Source organism: Astyanax mexicanus, chromosome 1 (genome assembly GCF_023375975.1).
Source record: "Astyanax mexicanus isolate ESR-SI-001 chromosome 1, AstMex3_surface, whole genome shotgun sequence".
Taxonomy (NCBI): domain Eukaryota; kingdom Metazoa; phylum Chordata; class Actinopteri; order Characiformes; family Acestrorhamphidae; genus Astyanax; species Astyanax mexicanus.
Genome location: NC_064408.1, coordinates 31,530,176 through 31,556,429, shown reverse-complemented (window position 1 = coordinate 31,556,429; position 26,254 = coordinate 31,530,176). Strand labels below are relative to the sequence as shown.

The window sequence follows — 26,254 nt, the reverse complement described above, 5'->3', positions numbered from 1 at the left end:
AGACACTATAACAGCCAGTGTTTAAATTCTCACTCTGGGTTCACACTGACAGAGTGACAGACGACTCTTCATTTCCTTTGGGAGGATGAGATTTATAGCCATGATTTGGCCATAAGCAGCGCAGTGGAAGAGCAACAATTAAAAACGGAATTTAGATTTTCTTAACTAATTCTAAATTAATTATGATTATTTGTAAAACTATATACCCATTGGCCAAATAAATTCTTCGGACCAATCAGAGTCACAGGGGGCTAAGGACTCCGCCTTCTGCTATGTGAACTTTTGATTCCTACCTACTTGGATTGGTTCCATCAGTATGGAACTTAAGTTTATGAGTTAAACTCAAATATTTGTAGAATGTGTAAGATTAATGCACATCACAGAGGAGTGAGAATAAGGTTTTTGCCACCACTAACTGAATACCCTTCTAATTTATATGCGGTTGAGTCCAAAAAGTACATTCCCTTAGTGTATGGCACATTACAAAACTTCTCATTTATTACCAAGTTTGCCTTCAAATATTAATCAAGGATTCAAGGATTCAAGGAGATTTTATTGTCATTCGCATCACATGTGGTACATGAGGTGGAACGAAATTGTGATCTCACGATCCAGTTTTACACCCAAAGAGCTGTTATTACTAGATATATAGATAAAAAAGAATACAATAAAATAAATAGAATATACAAAATAGATAGATAAATATCCCAAGAATAAAAAAAATAAATAGAGAGTAGAAGGTTCAGCAACATGAAGTCCAGAGTGCAAGTGTGCTATAGCAGCATGATAATGTGAATTAGAGCAGTGGAGATAAAGTGTCTCAGTGCAAGTGACCATGTTGGTAAACAGTAAACAGTAATTTGTCCTTGGTGTCAGTGCAGTGTGTTTGTTAAGTGGAGTTTAAGAGTCTTACAGCTTCCAGAATGAAGCTGTTTCTGAGTCTTGTTGTTTTGCACTTAATGCTCCGCAGCCTCCGGCCTGAGGGGAGTGGGACAAAAAGTGTGTGTGCTGAGTGGGTGGGATCCTTCCTGATGCAGGTGGCCCTTTTCCTGCACCTGGAGGTGTAAATGTCTGTGGTGCTGGGGAAGCTAACTCCAACAATCCTCTGTGCAGCCTTCACCACCCTCTGCAGAGCTTTCCTGTCTGCAGCAGAGCAGCTTCCATGCCACACATTGATGCTGGAGCACACGACGCTCTCCACCACACATCTGTAGAAGGAGGTGAGGACTGCGCTCCCGAGTCCAGCTCGTCTCAGCCTCCTGAGGAAGTAGAGCCGCTGATGTGCCTTCCTGACCAGAGTGGAAGTGTTGTTGCTCCAGGTGAGGTTGCTGGTCAGGTGCACACCCAAGTACCTGTAGCTGTCAACCACTTCCACCGCAGATCCTCCAATGTGCAGGGGGAGGTGGGCATGCTTGCCCCTTCTGAAGTCCACAATCATCTCCTTTGTCTTTTTTACATTGATGCAGAGGTTGTTTTCTCTGCACCAATCCTCCAGGTGTTCCACCTCCTGCCTGTAGCTGGACTCATCTCTGTTCGTGATGCATCCAACCACTGCCGTGTCGTCCGCAAACTTCACAATATGACAGCCTGGATGGAGAGGTGAGCAGTCATATGTGAGCAGTGTGAACAGGAGGGGGCTCAGCACACAGCCCTGAGGGGAGCCAGTGCTGAGGATTATGGAGGGGGAGAAGATGTTGTGAATACTCACAGACTGCGGCCTGTTGGTCAGGAAGTCTAGGACCCAGTTGCACAGGGAAGAGCTCAGTCCAAGTGAGGAGAGTTTATTTATCAGGGTCTGTGGAATCATGGTGTTGAAAGCAGATGTGAAGTCCACAAAGAGCATCCGAACGTAGGAATCCTTCTGCTCCAGGTGGGTGAGGGCAGTGTGGACCACAGAGGAAATGGCATCCTCTGTGGATCGGTTCTTCCTGTATGCGTACTGGTGTGGATCCACAGTGATGTTGATGGTGGCTTTGATGTGGGTCTGAACCAGTCTTTCAAAGCACTTTGTGACTATCGGAGTGAGGGCTACTGGCCGGTAGTCATTCAGACCTGTCACTGTGGAGCTCTTGGGGACCGGGATGATGGTGGCGGTCTTCAGGCAAGTGGGGACAGCTGCCTGGATGAGGGACGCGTTGAAAATGTCGGCCAGGACGTCCGAGAGCTGGTCTGCGCAGTCTCTTAGCACCCGTCCTGGGATGTTGTCCGGGCCGGCAGCTTTCCGGGGGTTAATCCTCCTCCGCGTCCTCCTTACTTCTGCTGGTGTCACGCTGAGGGGCTCCTCTCCTGGTGAGTGTGGGAGTCTGGTGTGTCAGGGTTCTCAAAGCGGGCGTAGAACGTGTTGAGAGCCTCAGGCAGGGATGGGTCTTTGGAGCTTTGTGCAACGATAGATTTGTAGTCCGTGATGCACTTGATGCCCCTCCACATGCTCTGTGGATCCTGGGAGGAAAAGTGTCCCTGGATTTTCTGAGCATATGCAGCTTTTGCCCTCTTAACTCCAGCAGTCAGCTCTCTTCTAGCCCTCCTGAGTTCATCCGAGAAAACACAGATTGGCCCATCACTAGATTTGTAACTATCTGATGAAATTAGGCTTATTTTTGTGATTTATTATATGTAAATTCAACACTGGTTAACTTACACCACCTCCCTGCAGTATGTGTGTGTTTGTGTATTGCTGAATGCAGTTGAGACAATATACTTCAACAAAAAGCAGTATAAACTCTTTATTTTTAATGCATGCATACATGTGATATGTATGTGTGTGTACTGCTGGTGTGGTGAAGCACTTGATTTGTTCTGAAGTTTGAACTAAGTGGCCCACCTAAACCAGCCAATGGGAAGTAAGCCATGGTCCAAGTGGAGTATGCGAGCTGGAAACAGTTGCCAGGCAGCAATGCTTGTGTCGGAGACCGTTGCCATGTACACCACATAGCAAATCTGGGTCACAACAACACTTTACACTTTCATCTCATTGGCTAATCTGTGACATGCCTATCTCAGGAAGAAAATTCTCACTGGCTGAGTCTGAGCCACACCCTTTGTGAGTTACAGTGTTCTAGTGTGTAAGTGTCTGATTAATATTTCCCTCCTCTTGCCAGTTTTTCTTGACCTTTGGGGATGTTTTTTCATGTTCTCCCTTATTGCTGTATACTCATGCCTTACTCTCTTTATTCCTCATTCTGAAATTAAAGGAATTGTTTGGGTGAAATTAAATGTACACAGTAATCCCTTAGCCCAAAGGTTTTCTCAGAATGTGTTCTCTCTGATTAGTTGAGCTACCTCGTAAAGGAATCTTAAAGACACTAATTAACATCATACAAACTGCATGCCCTAGTTTTATCAAGCTGCTTTTAATTGTATCTAGGTAATCTCTAACAGACTTGGTTTCTGGGTTTCTGACAGGGCTGTGAATCTTTGGGAATCCCACAATTCGATTCAGAATCGATTCTTGGGATTAGATTTTTTTCCTATTCTTTCAAATCGGTTGGTTTTCGTTTTTTTTTTTTCTCCATACTTTAGCGGCGCAACAACAAACACTGTAACACGACACTACACGCCCCTCTGTAGCCTTATAGGGAGAGGCAGCAGGAGCAAAAATGTTCCTGTCCTGTTGCTGCTGTCTTGTGACACCTACTGTCCCGCGGAGCTCACCTGTCACGTGGCGCTTTTTAACTGTCTTGCGGAGTTTATCTACTGTCCTGCGGAGCTCTTTAACAGTTAAAGAGCTCCGCAGGACGGTAGCTGAGCTCCGCAGTACAGTAAAATCTCCGCGCAGACAGTTAAAAAGCTCCGCGCAGACAGTTAAAAAGCTCCGCGCGACAGTTAAAAAGCTCCGTGAGACAGTTAAAAAGCTTCGCGAGACTGTTAAAAAGCCCCCCTGACAGTAGCTGTACCCACAAAAAAAGATTTTTTGAAAATGAGAATCGATTCTGAATCGTCATTGGAGATTTTTTTCTGCACCACTAGTTTCTGACACTGTAAAATGGACAAAGTATGTCCCATTTAATCAGTCATTACACAAACTCTTGAATCACCTATTGAGACAGAATGGAAACAATTAATCATTGTGCAGTGATTAATCACAGTGCACTTTTTGAACCTCTTCAAAACTGTTGTGTTTCAGAGATGCCACGTGTTTGTTTTTAGCTGTAATGAAAAGTGTTTAAGGCTACTCCTGTTTTCTAAGACAGCGGACACTTATTTCCTCATTTTAAAAGGAAGAGCTGCTATCTATTTTTAGACTTGTTAGACTTTGCACTGTCTGACTTGTCAAAACCAGGAAGTAGATATCCCTCCTGACATTTTGGGACATGTAGGTGAATTTGACCAGATTCAGAGGAAAAAAATTATAATGAAGAACTCAGACATGTGCAGATGTAAATGAAAATATACTTTATTTACAAAAGCATAAGACAGAGGAATGGTCAAACAAAGCAAGGTCGATACCAGTAAACAGCAGGTGCAATGATGTAGCATACCAGAAAAGGGGAAACTGTCCACAGATCATACACAGGTAGGGCAGTATCAGAGGCAGGCGTAAAAAAATATAAAGCAGGGTCAAAAACGAGAGATCAAAAATACAGGCATCAAAACGCATTGTACAAGGATAAACCATCAATAGTCAGCAAAGAACAGGTAGAACGGAGCCCCTGAAACACAGTTGATTAGAACTCAGGTAATTTGCTTCCTGGAGTGGTCATATGCAGTGTCATGTGATCGGGAACGTGTGTGGTGCATCCTGGGCAATGTAGTCCAGAGACTGGAGATCACAGGCAGAGCTGAATGTGGGCCTGTGGTTTTCTTGTATTGCTACACTTAATACCAGCCACTGGTCACACATGGCTGATAATTCTGCTGTGGCAAATGTTATATCAGATCAGGAAAAAATGGTTGGTCACAACATTAGAGTAGGAGTGCACAGGTTGCTGGGTTCAAAGAACTGTGATGTTTTAGCACCCTCTAATAATTCTACCATGTCAGATTATAATCGGGTATAAAAAAAAATGTTTTTTTATAGGTAGTTCTAGATATAGCCTGGTTGTTCCGATGGTCAGTTCTTAGTGCAATAATGAGTAAGTGCATTTATGTCAATATTTTTTGTATATTTTATAACACTGAATTAATACCAAACACTGTTGTATTTGTTCCACAAAAAATTTATTTAATACAGATTTGTCGCTGCTTTTGTGTGCACAAACTATCCTGTCTTAACATGCAAACAGTTAGTATTTTACTGGCATTGGCGTGTGTGTGTGTGTGAGTGAATGTGTGTGTCGTGCACTTGGAACATGACACACACACTCTTTCCTCAGTAGCCACCAGAGAATTATCCTCTCTGAAACTACGCTGCCTCAAGCCTCGACACTTACGGGAAATGTTCAGCAGTGTTACTGATCGTAAATGCAGAGAGCCAGTCTACAGCCACACCTTACACTCAGATCATGGATCAATCTGAGAAGCAGATCAATCCTGTGGCACTTTTCCACTCGCCAGTGCAGTACCACACATTATGTTTTGAAGCTGTAATGCTTCAGTTTGTTTTTTCACACACTTATATTGGGGCATAATAATAACACAATATTGGAAACACAGAGGAGTATTTATTAATTTCAAGAATATAGTAGTACAACAAAATAAATGTTAGGGTTTTGTTTCACATACGTATAACTGTTTCAAACATTCATCAGAAAGCAAACACTCTTAAAATATATAAAAATGAAATATAAAAACTTGCACAAAAATTTCTACAAAAAACAATCAAACAAACTCCAAAATCTGGATCACATTAAATAATTTCTAAATGTATTTGAGAAAAATAATGTACTCATTTTTTAGGTCCCTGGTAAGGTCACATACGGCAAATTTTATCATGTATCATGCATATAATGCCACAAAGTGCTTAATCCAAACAGAAATTTAGCACTACTTGAATTTTTTGTGAAATATGTGTCAAATCCAGATTATATTTGATTACTCCAATCTTTGATATCTTTCAATATTGCAGTATATATCACAGAATAACAAAATATTGCAAGTTCAGTTTTTTTTATATCGTCTTGCATCCGTAATCAAAATACTTAAGTACAGAATATTTAGTGCATGCATCTAAACTGCAAAGAAAAATGATTATACTAAAAATACCTTTAAAGCCATGATATTACTGCATCACAATATATTGAGTGATACCATATAGCAGTGATACAAGTGGAAGATATCAGTAGAGCTAAAAACAGGAAAGAGAGCTGGTTGTTTAAATAAATAAGTCATAAATCACACTACAGTAAGACTGCTACTGCTCTGTTTGTGTGTTATCTAAATATATCTTTCAGTACATTTCTGAACTACCCTGAAAACAAAACAGGTAACTACAGAAAAAGGAACTTTTTGAGACTTTTTTTAAGAATTCGCTTCTGTGTGGTTGTGTGTGAGTAGAGCTGAATGTCACAGCATAGATGGTTCCTGATTTGTGCCACTGCTCTGTTCTCAGTCTGTGATCAGACAACAAAATCTAGTGTAAAAGGATTGCAGTGTGTACAGTGACCAGTGTGTCAGTAATGGCCCCTGCATAAACACAGGGCACACTTCCACATGTATAGATCAGCACACATCTGCACCACAGATTAACTGTTAACGTTTTACATTATTGGGTGGTGTAAAGCTTTTCTGATGCTGTAGTATTTTAGTGAAAGTCTAGAGGTGGCCAAAATGACAATGTTTTATAGTATCGTGATTCGTGATACCTTTTCTTAATGTATCACCAAAATACTTTTTCAAAGAATGTAAGCACATTGAAGATATCATCAGTGTTTAAAGAATACTTATTCAACTGTAGATTATTACAGAGTGATAATTAAATTTAATTATAGAATCAAATTTATTTTACTCAGTATGGGAAATTATTTAATTAAATTTACTTAAATTTTATGTGTATAGTGCTTTTTACAAAAATGTCACAAATAGGGGCGTGCCAAATGTTATCGTGCACAATAATATCACCAACATTTTTTAATATCACGAAACAATATCATACCCTGAAATATTGTGCCATATCACCCACCCCTAATTATCAAATCAGGGTACTACGTTTTTGCATTTTTTACCACAAAAAAATTTAAGAGTATTTTTATCGTGAAAATACCATGGAATATTGTGATATTGTTGTAGTACCATATCGCCCATCCCTAGTCACAGAGCAGCTTTACAGTGAAACGGTCCAAGCCTCTTAAGAGCGATCACCACAGTGATGCCAAATGTGGCAAAGTTGTGGTGGCAATTGTGACAAGGAAAAACTCCCTTAAACTAAGAGGAAGAAACCTTAGGAGGAACCAAGACTTATCCCCCTTGTTTGTTGACCCGGACAGTACAAAAAAATAACAGAACAAAAAAAAAAACACTGTACAGTATTGTACAAGAAATGCAAATATTTTAAGGGTTTTTTTATTGTGCGAATTGTCGAGTATTGTAATAATATTTGACCATAACGCAAAGCCCTACTGTTTCTTAAACCGGTTTGACTGATCCTAATTTAATTAAATTTTCGATTTGATTCAATTTGATATTGATTCATTTAGGGATATTTCAGTTACAGTTCTGATTTACATATAATTATTTATTATGTGTATATTGTTCATACATTTTTTGTTTTGTTTTGTCTTTTTTCTATTTTTGGGTTACAGCCTATTTTTGACTATTGTTGCTGACCATGTGCCTCTTACAGGTCCTACCTGTGAAAGTCTGTGACTCACTGAGTCAGGACAGGACTTGAAGCAGAGGGGTTTTTCGGAATGTTAATAAAGGGCTTGGCCATTGCATGACGCAAGACAATGAGGATAACTCTGGAAACTCTTGCAGCAGCTTGTTAATCTGGCTCTCATCTGCTCTGCTAACATGCTGCATTTTCATGATTCGATTTTTAGATTTGTCCAAGAACCGATTTGGAGAGATCCCCCCTGAAGTGTGCATGTTCGCTCCGCTGGAGTCGCTCAACCTCTACCACAACTGCATCAAGATGATTCCAGAAGCTATCGTCAACTTACAGATGCTTACATACCTCAATATCAGGTAAGCAGTAAGATTTTGTTTTACTCCTTAAACCACTGAAGAATATGCTTCTTTTTATAGAATGCAGTTGATGTTGGCATAGCAATTAAACTGTAAATATTCCAACTGACCATAAAGTTCCCCAGTTATGTCTGGTTTATGGAACTGCTTCTCATCAAGCCTGTCATTGTTTGGTTTATTTAAAAGATACAGTTGTCTAACTTTTTTTAAAATAATTTTTGACTTGCATTTTTAACAATAACTAATATTAACTGTTACCTGGAAGACAAAAATCAGTATATATTTAAGGAAGTGAAAGAACAAGTTTACTCGATACAGAGATTGGCAAAGTATAACATTAGCCATGTTTAATTGCTACTATAAAATTTACTAACTATTACTGTTACTAACTGGAATAAAAAAAATAAATACACAAAGCTGCTACTTACACTAGGGTGAAATATATAAAATAGCATTTAAAATACTCCCCTTAATTGCAGTGAAACTGCAGTCTTTGTTTTTAGATAAAAAAAGTTTTTTAGGAGCTGTTCTTTTGTTCTTTTGTGCCAAAGCTTCTTAAAGAAAAGTCTGACCAGAAAATAATAGTTGGAGCAATAGAACAAAGAGAAAAAGTAATTAGTAGCTAATGATAAATGGCTTAAATAAAACAGAATAATAATTTGATTAATCACTAACTACTACTTGAGTATAAATTAAAAAGTATTGTGAATATTTCATTACTAATTCTATTGCTAATTATTCTTTCAATATTTATTGCAATGGTGTTCCTTACCTCTAACAGTTATTGGTTAAATTAGTTCAATTAACTCACTTGTATTTCATAAAAAAATACACTTTCAAACATTTTAATGTTTCACTACTTTATTACTTTTTAAAGACCAACATATAAAACACAACAGTTGTACATAAAATTGAAACATAATATTGCAATTTTGTTTTAGTTTTTGTGTTTGCAGGGGGTGGTTGCAAATATTTGAGATGAACCATTTTAATATTATATGTTGATTGCACTTATTAAGAATAAGTTTAATTCTGTAAAAAAAAATATTATTAACAATTTGTCCTAGATCTTCAAACTTTAAAACAGGTCAATTTGAACAATATATCTTGGGTTTGATGTGTTAAGGCATTCAGATAAAAGTACACACATAGCATTATCAGATTCTTTACATTTAGTGCGGTTTAAATATAAGTTGTGGCTAGCCACCTCTAAAAACAGGCAATTCAAAATCAGAAATAAATATATATAATATATTATAATATAATATAATATATATATATATATAAATATAAAAGTAGTGCAGTGTAGATCATTACCATTTAAGCAGTATTTTAAAACACAGGAAATGTTCACAGAACTGTACATTCCAATATTACATACATACAGAATACCAAATATTGCACATATCATTCAATGCTCAATTTTTAACTTAACTTTCAGTTAATTAAGCGTACATATCTTCACAGATTTAATTACCATGAAACAGCTGTTTCTAAGTCTTTTGAGTGTAGTGAGGTTTATTTAATTTTTGTGGTGTCAGTATGTCAGAGAACTAACATTGTTTGGGTACATTGTTTTCGGGTTGGCTGGTTTAATGATGAGGTTAAATTTTAGTATTGTATCTTATAATGTAAATGTATTGCAAAAGATGTGTTAAAAAATTCTTAATTGCAATTAATATATTATATTATATTTATATATTACTGTTATATATGTGTGTGTGTGTGTAATTTTGTATGTTTCTTTTTTTTCTAGTCGGAATCAGCTGTCCATTCTGCCCAAATTTTTGTTCAACCTTCCTCTCCGGGTCTTAGTGGTCAGCAACAACAAACTGGTATCTGTTCCTGATGAGATTGGCAAAGCAAAAGACCTCATGGAACTGGTTAGTGTGTGTGTGTGTGTGCTGGTGTGTTTATGAGAGAAAGAGAGAAGCTTATGTAATAATACTTGAATTAATATTTCTTGTTAAAATAATTTATTTGTGCTTGTGTTTATATGTAGGATATCAGTTGTAATGAAATTCAGGTGCTTCCTGCTCAGATGGGGAAACTCCTTGCCTTACGAGAACTTAACATCAGGAGAAACTGCCTACAAGTCCTACCTGATGGTACACACCCACACATCTCACTCATGTGCACAACAACACTTTTTCCATTGTATCTTGCTATATCTTCCTTATTTTTCTGACTATAAGGCGCACTTTATTATAAGATGCACTATCAATGAACGTCTATTTTGTGGTCTATGTTCATACATAAGGCACATCAGATTATAAGGCACATTTGGCAATGCTTGTAAGGATATGTATATCTAAGTGAGTAAGGGTGTCACCATGTTTCCCTTTTAAGAGGACCTAAGGGTAGGTTTTAGCCGCTAACCGCAGCGCTAGCGGGACATAAATTCTGTTTGACAGCACTAGAATGAAATCCTGAGTGTTCTGGTTAGCCAGGGCGCTATCAGCTAGCGGTTCATCCCACTTAGCTTGTTTTAACACGGGAAACACGCCAACTACAGTCTGAAATACTAACTTCTTAAAGGTGAAAGAGCTAGCACTGCAGTTAGCAGCTTATGCTAATGCTACTACACTCCGTCTTAGTGCTGAAGAAACTTTACTGAAAACTCACCCATATATCGCTGTACTTCAGCGGAGTAGCTTCACTGCTCCTTAATACCTGACTGGTAGAATTCATACATTCACATGAGGTGAACCGGATTATAAGGCTGTTTGGGAAAATTAAAGGATTTTAAGTGCGCCTTATAGTCCGAAAAAAATACAGTTTTTACATCAACACTAGAGATGAAATACATAAAGCCTTATTACCATTTGCATTTGCTCCTCAAAATTACGAAACATTTTACATCAGGTACTTGCAAGATTTTGATTGCAAGCACACATTACAGTGAAAAAAAAAACAATGAAAAAAGTCTAATGCATAATAATACAAAATGATATAAATACAAAATCCTGTCCTGTGATAAAAAACTATTTTTATGAATTGTATAAATATTAATTGCAATGCATTTTAAGTAAGCTAGCAGTAAACATATAGTTTAAGTGCAGAGAATTGTTGAAGAGAAGTGATACTTTATCTGAAATACAGTGTAAGTGAGTAAAAGAACATCAGCTGACAGCAGCTGTTTTAAAGATTAACAGAACTAAATTGTGGGTTCCTCATTTTGTTTTCATTTACATTTTTTTCATTTAAATTTTTTTATGTTTCCTAGATTCCTAGACTTAATGTGTGTAACTGTATACCTTCATGTCTGCTTATTAAGAACATTTAATTTTAGCATATTTACATCCACCTATACACACTACCTTTTCACTGGCACTATATTTGTAATTAAATCATTGTGCTGTAAGATTTAGAGTGGCAGTGGAGATTTCTCACTGAAATTACTTTTTAGTCTAGGACAAAGGCTGACCTGTTAGTGGAAATTTAATCCAATGGGGCTTTTTTTTTACTTCCCTTAGGCTCCGTCCTGCACTACAGAACATTAATTATACATTATTCAGAGATTACTTCCTCCTTGGAGAATGATTGATGTATCTCTCTCTCTTTCTCTCTCTCTCTCTTTCTATTTCTCTTTCTCTCCCACGCTCTCTCTCTTTATCTTTTTTAGAGTTGTCCGATCTGCCGTTGATCAGGTTGGATTTCTCCTGTAATAAAATCACTGAAATCCCTCCTTCTTACCGTAAACTCAGCCAGCTGCAGCACATCATCCTCGACAACAACCCCATGCAGTCCCCCCCTGCACAGGTGTGTGTGTGTGTGTGTGTGCATGTGATGTGTGTATGCCTGCACTTTTAATTCACTGACAGCAGTGATTTAAAGGACAGAAAAGGATGACAAAAAATATTTTACACAAATGCACTAAATGAAGCAAGACATTTTAGCGTTTTCTGTTACAGTTCATGAACAAACGCATTGGGACACATAATGGGGGTCCATAAAGAGCTCACTGAAATCCAGGGTTACACTCTAATGTGATGCAACAAGTCAGTTTTTCAATTCCTTTAATTCTAGATATTCCGTTATCAGCTAGACACAGAATGCTAGTATTTAAAAGTAGAAAAGTTTAGGAACCACAGCAACTACAAGGCCACAGACGGCATCACCGGGTGCTGAAGAGCATAGTGCATAAAAGTCTCTAACACTCTGCTGACTCAGTAATTCCACTACTGCTGTTTGAGCTGTAAAGGAGACATCCGTATTAATGCTTATGGATGTAGACTGGGGTGTCATAAAATGTCTTTTGTATGTATATTGTGTAAGAGTCACAATGCGTTTGTTCATTAATATGTAGCTTAAACACAAAAAAGTAATGGTAGTTTGAACACCATGTAGATCATACTGGATGGGATATCACAGAATAAAAAAAAGAAATAATATGATTCTGTAACAGATCTATTATGGAACAGAAGACCCTCACACAGTGTGATGTTATGTGATGTGTTTTTCTGTGCGATACTTCCTTAGGAAAGCAGTAGTTTAAGCAACATAGATGCTAATTAAATAAACTGCTTAGAAACACATAATTATACAGCTTATTGGTAGCAGTATTAGTAATAGAAAAGAAAAAGTGATATTGTACCATGTCTAATTAACAAATCATCACACACTTACCACAAAATATTTAACTAATTTGGCCTAAGTAAGTACAGCTCTGGAAAAAAAGAGACCACTTCAATTTCTATTATTTTTTATTTTTTGCCATTTATAGGTTTATGTTTGAAAAAAAGATGCAGAACATGCAGACCTCAAATAATGCAAAGAAACAAGTTCAGAAATCAATATTTGGTGAAATAACCCTGTTTTTTAATTACAGTTTTTATTCATCTTGGCATGTTCTCCTCCACCAGTCTTACACACTGCTTTTTGATTACTTTATGCCAGTTCAACTTGCTTTTCATGGCTTGTGATCATCCATCTTCCTCTCGATTATATTCAAGTGGTTTTCAATTTGGTAAAATCAAGGAAAAACATAATTAAGTGGTCTCTTATTTTTTTCCAGAGCTGTATATAGTACAGGAGATATTAGTTTACATAATTCAGTATGCTTTTTAGATACGTTTTTAGGTGAAAAGAATCTATATTACTCCAAGCTAAATCTTAGTATAGGTTTTCCACTGAGCTATAATCAGTTGAAATGTGGTGCCTCACTGATGTGGGTCAGTGTAAGTTTTGTTATGAAGTTTTGTTTTGGTGCCATCTAGTGGCTGTTTTTGTAGGTCTTTAAATCAGGACTGCACACTCACTGAATCAAAAATTGAAAGTACTAAAATTTTGTGACATTTTATTTTGTGCACAGAATTGTTTCCTAAAAAACTGAATTCAATTAATTAAATTGATGTGAGGTCAGATTTACAAGCCGTATGTGTATGTAGCATTTGTATGTATTTTATATTGTTTTTTCTCTAATCTGTTTTCCCCACTTTTGTGTTTCAGATTTGTTTGAAGGGGAAGATTCATATCTTTAAGTTTTTAAACATGCAGGCATGTCGGCTGGATAAGAAGCCAGATTCACTGGACCTCCCCACACTTGGCAAACGGTGTTTACCACAGCAGCTTACAGACAGGTACACACAGCCTTTAAAATTTTAATCTTCATCTTCCTGCCATCTTCTCACACGGCAGCTGTCTAAAACAGTCATACTGAATTCACACAGGGGTTAGTTGCTAACTCTCTCATGAATTCTATAGACTGAGGAAATATACTATATTTGATTTAATGAGTGTACATTACTCAATTTAGTGTAAGCAAACAAAATACATCAAGCGTGTGGACATCTAGAATTTTAAAGTTGTTTAGTATAAATAAACATTTGCTCTGATAAATGGTCAGATCATTATTTAGGCTAAACCTTCTCCACTATAGATGTTTACCAAATTATGACATATTATGTCATATTACTTTAATAGCATTAGGCCAGAAAGGGTTCAGAACACTGAACATTAACCCCTTAACGCCTGAATTAATGTAGCTGTATATGAAAAAATGTTTCATGTGTGTTTTACCTTTAAGTAGATAGTAAATATTGTTGAGATTATTAATTTCACTTTTGCACAAAAATAAATAGAAATTTTGGTATGTTGCAAATTTGCAACAACAGGCAATATGGTCTATTTGGGGTAAATTTGGTATGTTGCAAATTTGCTACAGCAGACACAATGGTCCATACTAAGATAACAATAACAGAGTAATATAACAGTGAAAAATCAATGTTTTATTTATGCACCCAACAGCAGGCATTCAATAATAAATAACACCAATTACTGTCACCAACACAATATACACAAATATTACAGGAAACATTTCATTAATTTGAATTCTAGATTCATTTGAATTGTAAATTGTCAAAGGTTCCTAGGTCCGTGGCGAATATGCACTAACAGGCATTGGGGGAATGCAGGCGCTATCTTGGCAGGTTGATTGAATCAAACGGTTAGTCGCATATTTGCAACAACAGGCGTTAAGGGGTTAAGTTGCCTTATGTAGATCATGAAATGAAGTTTTAACATAATGTATCAGTATCAGCTTTATAATAACTTAATATGTTTTTTTTATTGTGATTGAAAATATTTCAGTAATATGATTTTTAAACTCAGAACTCGTCCCTATATTGAGGCATGTATTGAGCTGTCAGCTACATGTCAGTGCTCTGAGCATAATAACTGAGGAACAAACAGTATAGTCACCCTTTAAAATATATTTAAGGATCCTAGCATCTCCTGAAAATACATCTGTCACATGTGACCGTCTCCAATAAATGGTTTGTAATTTTTATTTGAATAAAGAAACATGAAACTATAAAAAAAATGTCCCAGTGTTGTAAGAGATATGCAGTATTTACAGCATCTGTCACTGACTGATGTTCATTACAGGATGCTGCTGTCAGGCTTTTGTAACTTGATAATGCTAGGGTGTGATTACGTACACCACAGGTGGAGGCTTTTAAACTGTTCAGATGGATATCGTATTTATCAGTGGCGTGCAGTGAATATAGTGGGTACCCTTTCTGCAACCACCCTCCCTCCCAAGTGACACATAGATAAAAATTACAATAACTACATATTCTCTTAACTGAATTAAATGAACTTAATACATATAAACAGCCCACAAATACAGCTACACACCACACACACCAAATATACAATAGACCCATCAATAAATGCTTAATTTTCCTACAAGTACAACCATTCAACAAATATCACTCATTTGTGTGACGACAGTCCACCAGGGCAGCCAAAACATTAAGTACACGCAAAAACCCACCAGTCAGGCAGCCTTTTATTGTGAATAAGTTTCACATTAAAGAACAACCTTTAAAAAGTCTATTTAATATGATGTCTGATTTCCAATTCCGTGATAGTTAGTTATGCGCGCTGTTTTATTACTAATCAACGTGTACTCCTTCAGCAGAGCGCTCAGAAGGGGTTAGACAGCCATGGCCTCACCCCAGTAGTGAAAATCAAGAATCTGATTGGTTAGATCGTCCTACGACTTTGCTAATAGCCTCTTTACTACACCCTTCTCAAAATCAGGAGAAGGGTCCACGAGCAGACACAAGGGGGCAGAAGCCATTTTTAAAAAGCTTTGATTGGTTAAAACAGCTGTCAGTCAGATAAGACTAGGGTCATTGTTTGATTCATTTCTGGTAGTATTAAAGATCAAAGTATGTCAAATTTGGAGCTTATCAGTACTAGCTTTGGATTATCTGAGTGAGTGACTAAGCATTTTTGTAAGTTGGTCTGGATATGAGCGTCTGTTGTAAATGTAACATTTTTCCCCTCCACTACAATGTTTTTGTTTTTAAGGTTTAATCCATGAATATGATGTGTGTGTGTGTCTGTGTGTCTGTGTGTGTCTGTGTGTGTGTGTGTGTGTATGTGTGTGCGCATCTGTGTCTGTCTGTAGTATAGAGGATTTTTACCCAACTAAGAACCACGGACCCGATTCAGGTATTGGCAGCGACAACGGTGACAAAAGACTATCCACTACAGAGGTACACAAATACTTCTGTATTCACTCAGTGTGTGTATGTTTTGGGAAGTGGCCTGCAGTTGTTTGGATATTAAAATGTTAAAATTCATTCACGTTATGATGTGTACAATTAAGACATATATACAGGTCTAGAAAAAATTAAGAGACCGCTTCAGTTTTTGAATCAGTTTCTCTGATTTTGATATTTATAGGTATATGCCTGAGTAAAATGATTAGTCTTGTTTTATTCTGTAAACTATGGACAAAGTTTCTCCCAAATTTCGAACAAAAATATTGGTCATTTAGAGCATTTATTTGCAGAAAATGAGAAATGGCTGAAATAACAAAAAAAGATGCAGAGCTTTCAGACCTCACATAATGCAAAGAAAACAAGTTCATATTCATAAAGTTTAAAAAGTTCAGGAATTAATATTTGGTGGAATAACCCTGGTTTTTAATCACAGTTTTCATGCATCCTGGTATTTTCTCCTCCACCAGTTTTACACACTGCTTTTGGATAACTTTATCTCACTCCTGGTGCAAAAAGTCAAGCAGTTCAGTTTGGTTTGATGGCTTGTGATCATCCATCTTCCTCTTGATTATATTCCAGAGGTTTTCAATTTGGTAAAATCAAAGAAACTCCTAATTTTTAAGTGGTATATATTAGTTAGAAATGAAATAAAAAAAGTATTATTCTGTTAATCTATTATGAAACGCATTGTACTGCACAGTTAAGATCTGCAAAAATTGGCTTTGCTTGTGAGTGGAATAAAATTCGCAGCTTTTCGGTCATACTGGGCAAACAGGTTGTAGGGAGCTGAGAGATGGGAGCATGGACAATTGCATTTTTCACCTACTTGTTGATTTGCAGATGCAGGCAGGAGTAAAATAAGCTGCGGGTCTGCGGTAGCCTAAAAACCTTTTGCTTTCACATAGCAAAGCATTATAACCTACATTATGCCTTACTTAAAAACATAATCTCAGTTATTTTATTGCATTTCAACATAAATGCAGGCATGACTGCTTTAGAACTAGCCTGTTTTAAAGCAGGCGGTTTTGGGTGGACATGATGTGAATAGAGCAGGCAGATCCTGGAACCAGTTTTTGTGGATGCGAGTGGGAAAGGGTTTTGCTGAATTTTTGATGATGAGTTCAGATGGGACACAATGGTCCATCCTCATTCCATCGTTTTTTTTTTTTTTATAATTTTATTTCTAATTTTTCCTATTTTCTCCCAAATTTACACGGCCAATTACCCAACCCACTCACTAGGACTCCCCCTATCACTAGTAATGCCCCAACACACCAGGAGGGTGAAGACTAGCACATGCTTCCTCTGATATATGTGAAGCCAGCCACCACTTCTTTTTGAGCTGCTGCTGATGCAGCATTACCGAGCAGCCAGCACGCTTGGAGGAAAGCGCAGTGGCTTGGTTCCGGTACATCAGCTCACAGACGCCCTGTGCTGCAGACATCACCATAGGAGTGAGCGCCCTTTACCCACCCAGAGGGAGCAGGGCCAATTTTGCTCCCTCTAATGCTGGCAGCTTGATGGCAAAGCTGCATGAGCAGGGGTTCGAACCTGCAACCTCCTGCTCATAGTGGCAGCGCTTCAGACCGCTGGACCACTCGGCGCCCCTCATTCCATCGTTTATTTCTGTTTAAAATGTCTGCTCCGGTGTTTCTGTATAATCTTGCTTTAGTTTGAAACACTGGTCTCAGAAAGATTTATGGCTCTTGCTCATAAATATTCATAAATGCTAATATATCGGCTCTGATTGGCCGACAGCATTGCGGCAGAGAACACGACCTGCCTTCAACTCTAAGCTCTGAAACTCAAAGGACAAAATGCTTTCAGAGATACAGCCTTAGTTGTAAAGATACAGCACTGAGTGTTAGGTAAATGTAACCCTTAAACTTCGCTTAACGTCAGACTTTCAGTGTTGCTAAAATATTATCAATGCAGTGGGCCGAGCGGAGGAGATCCGATTTAAACCTATAGTTGCTTACACAACATAGCTATCGCTAACTAGCTGGTGTAAACACAGTTGTAAGCTCCTTAGCTGACAGTGTCGGCTCTTCTGCAACACGGCTTCAGCTCTGTCTGTGGGCGGTCCCGAGCCAAGGTGGGCGAGGTCATAAATACTAATTCACGGGTTGACAGAAACACAGAGCTTTTCATGATCGACTCTTCATGATATTTTTCTAAATATCTTCTTTTACTGGCTACTGCAGTAAAGGGAGGTTGAAGAACAGTTTCATATGATGCAACATATACAACTCAGAGACCTATAGTATTTCACAAAGAACAAGAAAAAGTGGATTTTAGTGGAAAAAGATCTTTAAGATCTTTAAGGACTGACATCAGAAAGTGTCAGGTTCTCAAGGTTGCTGGACGTAACGAGGGTTGTTAATGAGGGATATTTTGTCTGTTTCGCAGAAAAGTTTTGTTTTCTTTAATATTATTGTTAAATATGAATACTGATTAAAGGTAATACACACATGTACATAGTTTATTTTAACATTCTCTCTCTCTTTCTCATCTCCCTCTCTCTAGCCCTCTGACGACGACACTGTCAGTCTACACTCTCAGGTATCTGAGACAGCGCGGGCAGATGCCCACTCACTGCTGTGCAAGCTGGACTCGAGTAAAGGTAGTGTATGTGTGTAAATATGTGTGGGTGTGATAGAGACTTGCATAAATAAAGTCCTTATGAGTCTTTAAACCAAAACTAAATACTGATACGAACTGCAAGCACAGTGGGGAGGGGTTGAATCAATAATGGGAACTGGGGTTGTTCCAGGAGTTATGCCATATTTATTTGAGCATTGTGTGTGTTCTAGAATAGAGGTGATGACTAACATTTATCTCGATGATTGATTAAGTGGTTACATGTTGACGACAGAAAGACGGTTAGAAGCGAGTTTTAAATCAGTGCACTTCAAAGACTTACAAGCCTTGCTTACAAGCCTTAAATGCAAAATGCAATAGACGTTTTTAGAGGTTAACTGATGCATAAAGGCAAAAAAGGTCCTTGGGTAAGAATTTAATCTGTTGTCAGGATTTTAACAACATTTTCCACTTATTGATTTTTCTGAGTAAATTGTGAAGAAACTGGTTTAAGGTAGAACAAGTGAAATGGTAAAGAATCATTTTCACCATTTTATACAAATAGTGATAGAAAATAAACAAATAAGAACTTTTAATTTAAACTAAGTTTAATGAAGACGAATGCTGGATTTTAGATCACAGGCTACAGGTGTAGGTGATAAAAAAAACTTTTTTTTCTGCAGTAAAATAACTTATTTACATTCTGAAAATTTGAGGGCTTTGAAATCTCCTACAGAACATTTGGAGAAACTGCGTGTTCACACTCTACTCTACACACTCTATTTAATAACTTCAGATCAGTAACAGGAATCAACCCAAATTCTGCATATTTGGAAATAGACAAAAACTAGACCAACAACAAAACGAAAGGTTTGCAGGACATGAACTATTTGATTTGTAATGTTCCTTATCAAACATGAAAGCTTTTTTTTGTAATGCTTGAATAGAAATCCTTAAGATTTAGTGGTGTAATGTCGGGCAGACAATTTACAAAAATCGTAGCCTGTTAGTGGGTTAAATAAAAATAAAATAAAATGTTTAAAAACTCTAATATCTGGAATGTGTATGAGCTGGTTTGTGTGCTTGTGCACAGATCAGGACCCGTATGACTTCATTGACCCAAACCAAGATGAAGAGGCAACGCTTTCTGAGGGAGACCTGCCACGGAACACACCCTATGTGTCCTGTATAAAGGTAGAATCCACACTGCATCTCATTTCTCTAACTTTGCATTCACACTGGCAGGTGACAGAGCTGTTTCTTATGACAATTTGGAGAAAAATAAAGCATGGTTAAAAAAAAGCAGACAGGTTAATAGGTAGCTTGCTAGATTAGCCAGCATGCTCAAACACACGCAGAAGAGGCAGACTGGGGTCGACATGAACGACTAGTGACCTGCCAGTGTGAACGGAGGCTAAAGGCCAATATTTATACTTATATATTTATATTTACAGTTTTTCTGGATTGTTCACACACATTTTCTGAAAACATGCCTCATATTCTCATATTCTGTATAAAGTTACAGTAAACAAAAAACTGTGCTGCATCCTGTCTTCTGTTTCAGTCTGCTAAAGCTTTGATTGCTGATTGTAAACCTGTGTAAAGGGAGTTTGCCCATGTGACCAGGCAGTGTGCATAGTAGGGTAATTAACTTTAGAGTTGTGAATAACAATCTGCTCCGCGTGAAAACAAGAGATTTTATTCATGAAAATTGTGCCAAATGCAGAAAATTGTGTATGTAGTGTTTTGAAAAAGTGTGTTTTAGAACTGCAATTTGAGTTAAAGCAGGAATTGTGCTTGTAGTTTAGCAGAACTGGTTCAAGGGGTTGGTACCAGAAATTGTGTGTAAACAATCCAGAAAAACTATATACTGCGTAGAACCTACGCCGTAGCCTACGCGTAGCTCTGTGCTGCTCTACAGTTTAAACCGCAAAGACCAATCACAGCTGTGGCTGTCTGTGTCATGCAACACATGGTTAAATTTTCATGGAGGTATGCATCGAGCTACGGCGTAGGGTATGCGGTGACGCAAAGCCTACAGCATATGTTTGACGCAGAAGCATACATTGCCGTTAACAGTGATTCCCCTCTGTAGATATACTTATTTATAATGCAATTTTATGTACTATCTCTCTTTCTTTATGTCCCTCTCTCTCTCTGTTTTAAAGGAGTTGGAGAGAGTTCTTAAAACACACCAAAGCAAAGACAAAGAGAACTGGAAGGAAGAATCTGGGTAAGGATCACACAGCACACACACAGCACTTGCTCTGCATATGTGCTGCACCACTATATGCCCACTAGAGGTCAGTGTGGAGTTTTTGGTTAGACATGTCTCTGTGTGTATGGACAGTGACAATGTGTGTTTGTGTGAAGTGAGATAAAGCATGTTACGTGTGTGTGTGTGTGTGTGTGTCTTTGTGTCTGTATGTGTGTGTGTGTCAGGAGTCAGGTGAAGAAGAGTCCATGAGAATATGTGTGTGAGAAGCAGTGACATAGTATATGTGGGTGTGTGAGAAAAAGAGAGAGAAAGAGAAAGAGCTCTGCCCACAGATCTGATCTGATGGAATGACTCATTCTTCTTTAGAAACTGCGCTTTACATGGAAAAAACTTTGCATTGCATCATTACAACCCACACCCAACGTCCTCAGGGGAAAGTCCGGATAAATAGATACCCTTGTGTGTGTGTGTGTGTGTGTGTGTGTGTGTGTGTGTGTGTGTGTGTGTGTGTGTGTGAACTGTACAGTGAACTATAGTAACTAGGGGTGTCACGATTCTCTAAATCCTCGATTCGATTTCATTTTCGATTTGAGGGTCACGATTCGATTCGATTCTCGATTTTCTTGTTTTTTTTTCTTGTTATTATTTTATGCCTCATAAAATTTAAATAATATATTTATTATTATTATTATTATAAATATTATAAATATTATTATTATTATTTATTAAGATATATATGGTAATGCCATCTAGTGACTTTTTTTGGTAGCAACAGTGTGCACTATTAAAACAAGCAGTTTATCACAGCTGTGTGTGGATGGCTGGTGAAACTGCTCATTACATGAAGCTGCAGTTCTTCATCCAACCACTAGTCGGAGCTGCAGCAGCAGCACAAGCCCCGCTCTCTTCACTCAGTCACTACTTCAGTACAGCCCAGCCACGGGCTACAGGGCTCAGCCAGTCCGTTTTTACTGTTTCTGTAAACAAATAAAGGTTTTAACCCCACTAACTGGATAATACAGCTCACTACAGTTCATCTTTCAGCCCAAGCAGCTAACAGCAGCAGGTTAGAACAGCCGACACGGAGTCACTGCTCGGATTACATTATAAACAGGTCAGTTAGCGCGCTGCTAACCTCAGGATGTTTATAACTACGGAGTTTAGTGGACACACCACGGCCGCCAGGTAAGTCTTTTAAAGGCTACTGAAGACTATTAAAGGCTATTAGAGGTTATTGAAAGCATTATTGGGGGGCAGAAATCAGTACAGGCTGGTTAGATAAGTGATGTGGTGAAACTGACTAGCGCTGTCACAGTGATGTTTATTAACGTCATTAAAACAGATTTTGTCAGGTATTGTCTTATAAATATTTACACATAACTTATATCTCTCCTGAAAAGCTTTTATTTTAGTCAGAAACACGCTTGTGTTTACTTTATCTGAGAGAAAGATGTTTTTTTAATTCAATGGAAAGCAACAGGTGTAGTCAATTATAAGTTTAAGATTTTTAATCCACCTCACTGTGATCTATAGTCAGTGTTCTCAAGTCACACTGACACACGCATTTCAGCGAGTTCACACGCTCTCACCTGCGCGCACCCACCCCTCCGTCAGATACAGATACAAAACCTGCGCGCCCAACCCCCGCCCCCCCTCCCCCGTTGGACAGATAAAAAACAGTGATCACACTCCCGCCGACACTCAAAACTTGAGAGCCCTGTCTATATTTCTATAAATCCGTTTTCGTGGTTGAAAGGCAGCTGTCTCTCACACAGCAGAACTGAGGGCGGGGCTGCGCTCATGCAGCGGCTCTCTCTATTTAAATGAATAGGATGCGCTGTGTTGGTGCCGCGCTATTTGCGTAGCGCGCGCGGGAGGGATCGTCGATCCTCTTTTTGACTTCGATACTCGAGACCATGACCTCATTTCGATTCGATTTCGATAAAATATCGAGATCGTGACACCCCTAATAGTAACACATAATAATATAAACAAAACATAATACAGGTAAACAGACAGAGATGAGTCTGTCTCTTCTTTTCTGTCTTATGCCCTTATTTCTTTCATATCACCCTTATTTTTTTCCATATTTGATGCTTACAGCTGTTATATGTCATTAGCCATGCACAGCTGTGTTGAATACAGTGCAATCTGGAACTTTCAGACCTACCTTAACCACAATAAATGATCTAGTGCCATTTTTAGGTAGATTTAGGAGTGACAATTAGATATATTGTGATCTACACTTCAGAAGGTTATTACCAAACATGTTTACAGTCATGATCACAATATAACTAATTGTCGTTACTATATCTAACTAAAAAAAGCCACAAGATCATTTATTGTAGCTACTGAAGTATTTATATTATTTTTTATATTTATAAAAAGTAAAAAAAGTGTTTTTGAGTAATTATATTGAATAATGAATTAGACCAAGACTTGTGAAATACACTCACAGAGACAGAAAGATTTTCAAGCATTCTCCTTCATTAAATTTACTTTAACTTAAAATGAGTTCCTATTTGCTTATGTCCTAACAACATTTGTAATATAATACTAAAAAGTATTCTTTAACATTACACAGATTCTACTTTAAACAGCATTAACTTTACATTACTCAAATATTAAACATTAATCAGCATAATTGTATGTTCTTTTTGGTACACTAATTCATGCCTATAGTAATATAATAAGAGTCATGTATTTTATGTATCCCTCAATCTCTTGGTCAGTGCTTGCAATAATCTAAAAGCAGGATGTGTGATGATCACACTATTACATGTACCTGATCGTTCAATATTATGTGAGAGTCTTCGGCACCGTCTCTTCCGGCAAAGTGTGGGTAAAATATTCCAAAGAAGCAACCGCCTCCAGGAAGCGGCAACTTAATCTAAGATCCTCAAAAGTTCCAAAGAGTCCCGTGATAAATATTCAGCCTTTGTTTTAGACAAAATAAAACTCCATGTTTGTTTTGTGCGTCAGCAGCCTCATCCCACAAGGTGTGTTCCTTCATGTGTGTTTGTGGCGTAGGGGATTTCAGACCAGCAGCGTCACCAGGACTATGGGACGCCCCATATGTCAGCAAAATTCTCGGAAAATAGATAATAGACAGGTTCATTTCACAGTCAGAGTGACCTCTGTTCTTTCCATTGGGATTGTTTTCCATGGTTTTTCATTTTTACTTATTAAAAAAACGTTGAATCATATTCTAAAGAAGGGACGCTAGGGACTTTTCATTATTTAACCGTAAAGAAGATTGTGAGAAAGAAGGAGGAGCCTTTACTTTTCTCTAGGACTAAGTGATTGTCTTCTATGGCTTGTTTAAATAGTATTTTTAGGGAGCTGACAGTTTTAGTAATATTAAAGTATATTTTGACACTTGGCAAAGTATATTTAACCTGTTAATGGATTCTTTTGTAATTCACATTGGCAGAAGAGTATAGCATGTTCTGTGCACGTTACTGTTATTAAACCTAAACACCTAAACATGTAAACGATGCCACTGTGATCAGGAGATCGCCGGTTTGAATCCTGTTTATGCAGCTTGCCATCGGCTTCTGGAGCCCTGAGAGAGCACAATTGGCCTTGCTCTCTCTGGGTGGGTAGATAGCGCTCTTTAACCCACATCACTCCTAGGGTTATGCTACATCAGCAGCAGTTCTAAAACTTCACATGTATCAGAGGAGACATGTGCTAGTCTTCACCCTCCTGGTGCTGGAGCATCACTAGTGATGAGGGAGTCCTAATGAGTGTGTTGGGTAATTGGGGAGAAAATTGGATACATTAAAAATAAAATTATATAAAGAAAAAAAATAAAAAATTGAAATGAAATTATATAAAGAAAACTGCAGTTGGTAATTTCAGCAAATATTTAAGTAAAATATGTTACTCCTGTCCAGCTCTCTACAGAACTAAGTTTCTCTTGTCAGATATAAACCACTTTGCTTCGGTGATGAGTATCAGAATACAAGTGTAAACAACCCCAAGATGCGTTTAAAACAGACACAAATCTAATCAATTAACCACTTCAGGAAGTGATCGGAGACACATTTAAATCATGTGATGTAGAAGTATAAACACATCCATCTCTCCTAAATGTAATCAACATGCCAAACACCTCCCAGTACAACCCAAACACCTCCTCATGAAGTATTGCATGGATTGCCACAGCTGCTACCCTCCCCTAAGTTTTCGAAGTATTGCACTACTGCATTTTCTGATTTAATTCTGACTAAATGGAGAATCATTTGACCACAAAGTTTAATTGCATGAGGCTCAAATCCAATCATGATACAATGCAGATACTAGTCACATAAAGTGGCCTGGAGCAAATGATTTGAAACAGTTTGTTTTGCCATGGTGCATTTAACACTGTTTTTATTAGCTGTGAGAGATACATGCTCAAAAACATATCAACAGATTTTGTCATTAAAACTGTCCTAAGCAGACGACACCTGGAACAATTAGACAAAGATGGAAAATTAATACACTTCAACCTTGCATGTATTATCAAATGCACACAGCACACACAGCTCTTAGCAGTAATTTGGCAACACAGTAAATATGGATTACTGTATCATTGATTACTGTAGACACTGTGTGTGCTTTGTGTTCAGGATTATTATAAATAATGCTACCGCAGACTGCAATAATTACTAAAATGAAAATAAATTGTACCACTATAAAGGTTGGCTTTATGATTAATTTATGGATTACAGATTAAGCTGGACTAGCATCTGATAATACAAGTTTCTAAAACTAAAGCCTGAAATTTCAACAGTTCCATGTTTTTCTGATAATATATTATACACCCCCATATCTACAGGGTTGGGATTAGGATTAGAGTTAGAGAGTTCTCATCCAGTTTTGTGACTTTTTTAAATAAGGTGGCAGGGTTCATTGAGTGAAAAAAAAAATTGGCACAAAGTTATCAAGTTGAGAAACGTGGCTTGCATCACAAATGGTGCATGGCAATATATCACTCAAAGCTCTTAAAGAGAGCGTAATATGAAAATAATAAAAATAATAATTCTGAGAGCGTGGCATTTTACCATTTACATAATTAAACCATTTTTCCAAAGTCCTTTATTGTTTAGATGCTGCTTACTATAATCTCAGTTACAAACTCTTCAACAACGCATCCAACAGTGAGGACAAGACAGAGCTTTTTTCTTCTTAGTAATAGAAAACATACAAAGCTCTAATTCCACAAGCTGATCCATTTACGAATGGCAAGGCTTGCAGCTCATCTGTAAAACTTGGACCGAGTTAAGGAGGATCAACACATACTCATCTGTAACATTTTAAAGAACACAGTGGACACAGTATGATTTTAAGTGTATAAAGATGTGTGGCTGTGTGTGTGATTATGTGCTGA

General features: G+C 37.7%; 1 protein-coding gene across 4 annotated transcripts in view; it reads left to right on the top strand.

Moving 5' to 3' along the window:
• The window catches only part of lrch2 (leucine-rich repeats and calponin homology (CH) domain containing 2), a 109,963-nt gene that overhangs the window by 38,581 nt on the left and 45,128 nt on the right, over nt 1-26,254 (top strand). For all 4 annotated transcript variants that reach the window (XM_049476366.1, XM_049476369.1, XM_049476368.1 and 1 more), the window contains exons 2-10: nt 7,917-8,061; nt 9,818-9,944; nt 10,064-10,169; nt 11,687-11,823; nt 13,513-13,643; nt 15,983-16,070; nt 18,606-18,702; nt 19,753-19,853; nt 20,828-20,892. In XM_049476366.1, coding sequence (XP_049332323.1) covers nt 7,917-8,061; nt 9,818-9,944; nt 10,064-10,169; nt 11,687-11,823; nt 13,513-13,643; nt 15,983-16,070; nt 18,606-18,702; nt 19,753-19,853; nt 20,828-20,892 — 997 coding nt within the window. The remainder of the gene's footprint in view (nt 1-7,916; nt 8,062-9,817; nt 9,945-10,063; nt 10,170-11,686; nt 11,824-13,512; nt 13,644-15,982; nt 16,071-18,605; nt 18,703-19,752; nt 19,854-20,827; nt 20,893-26,254) is intronic.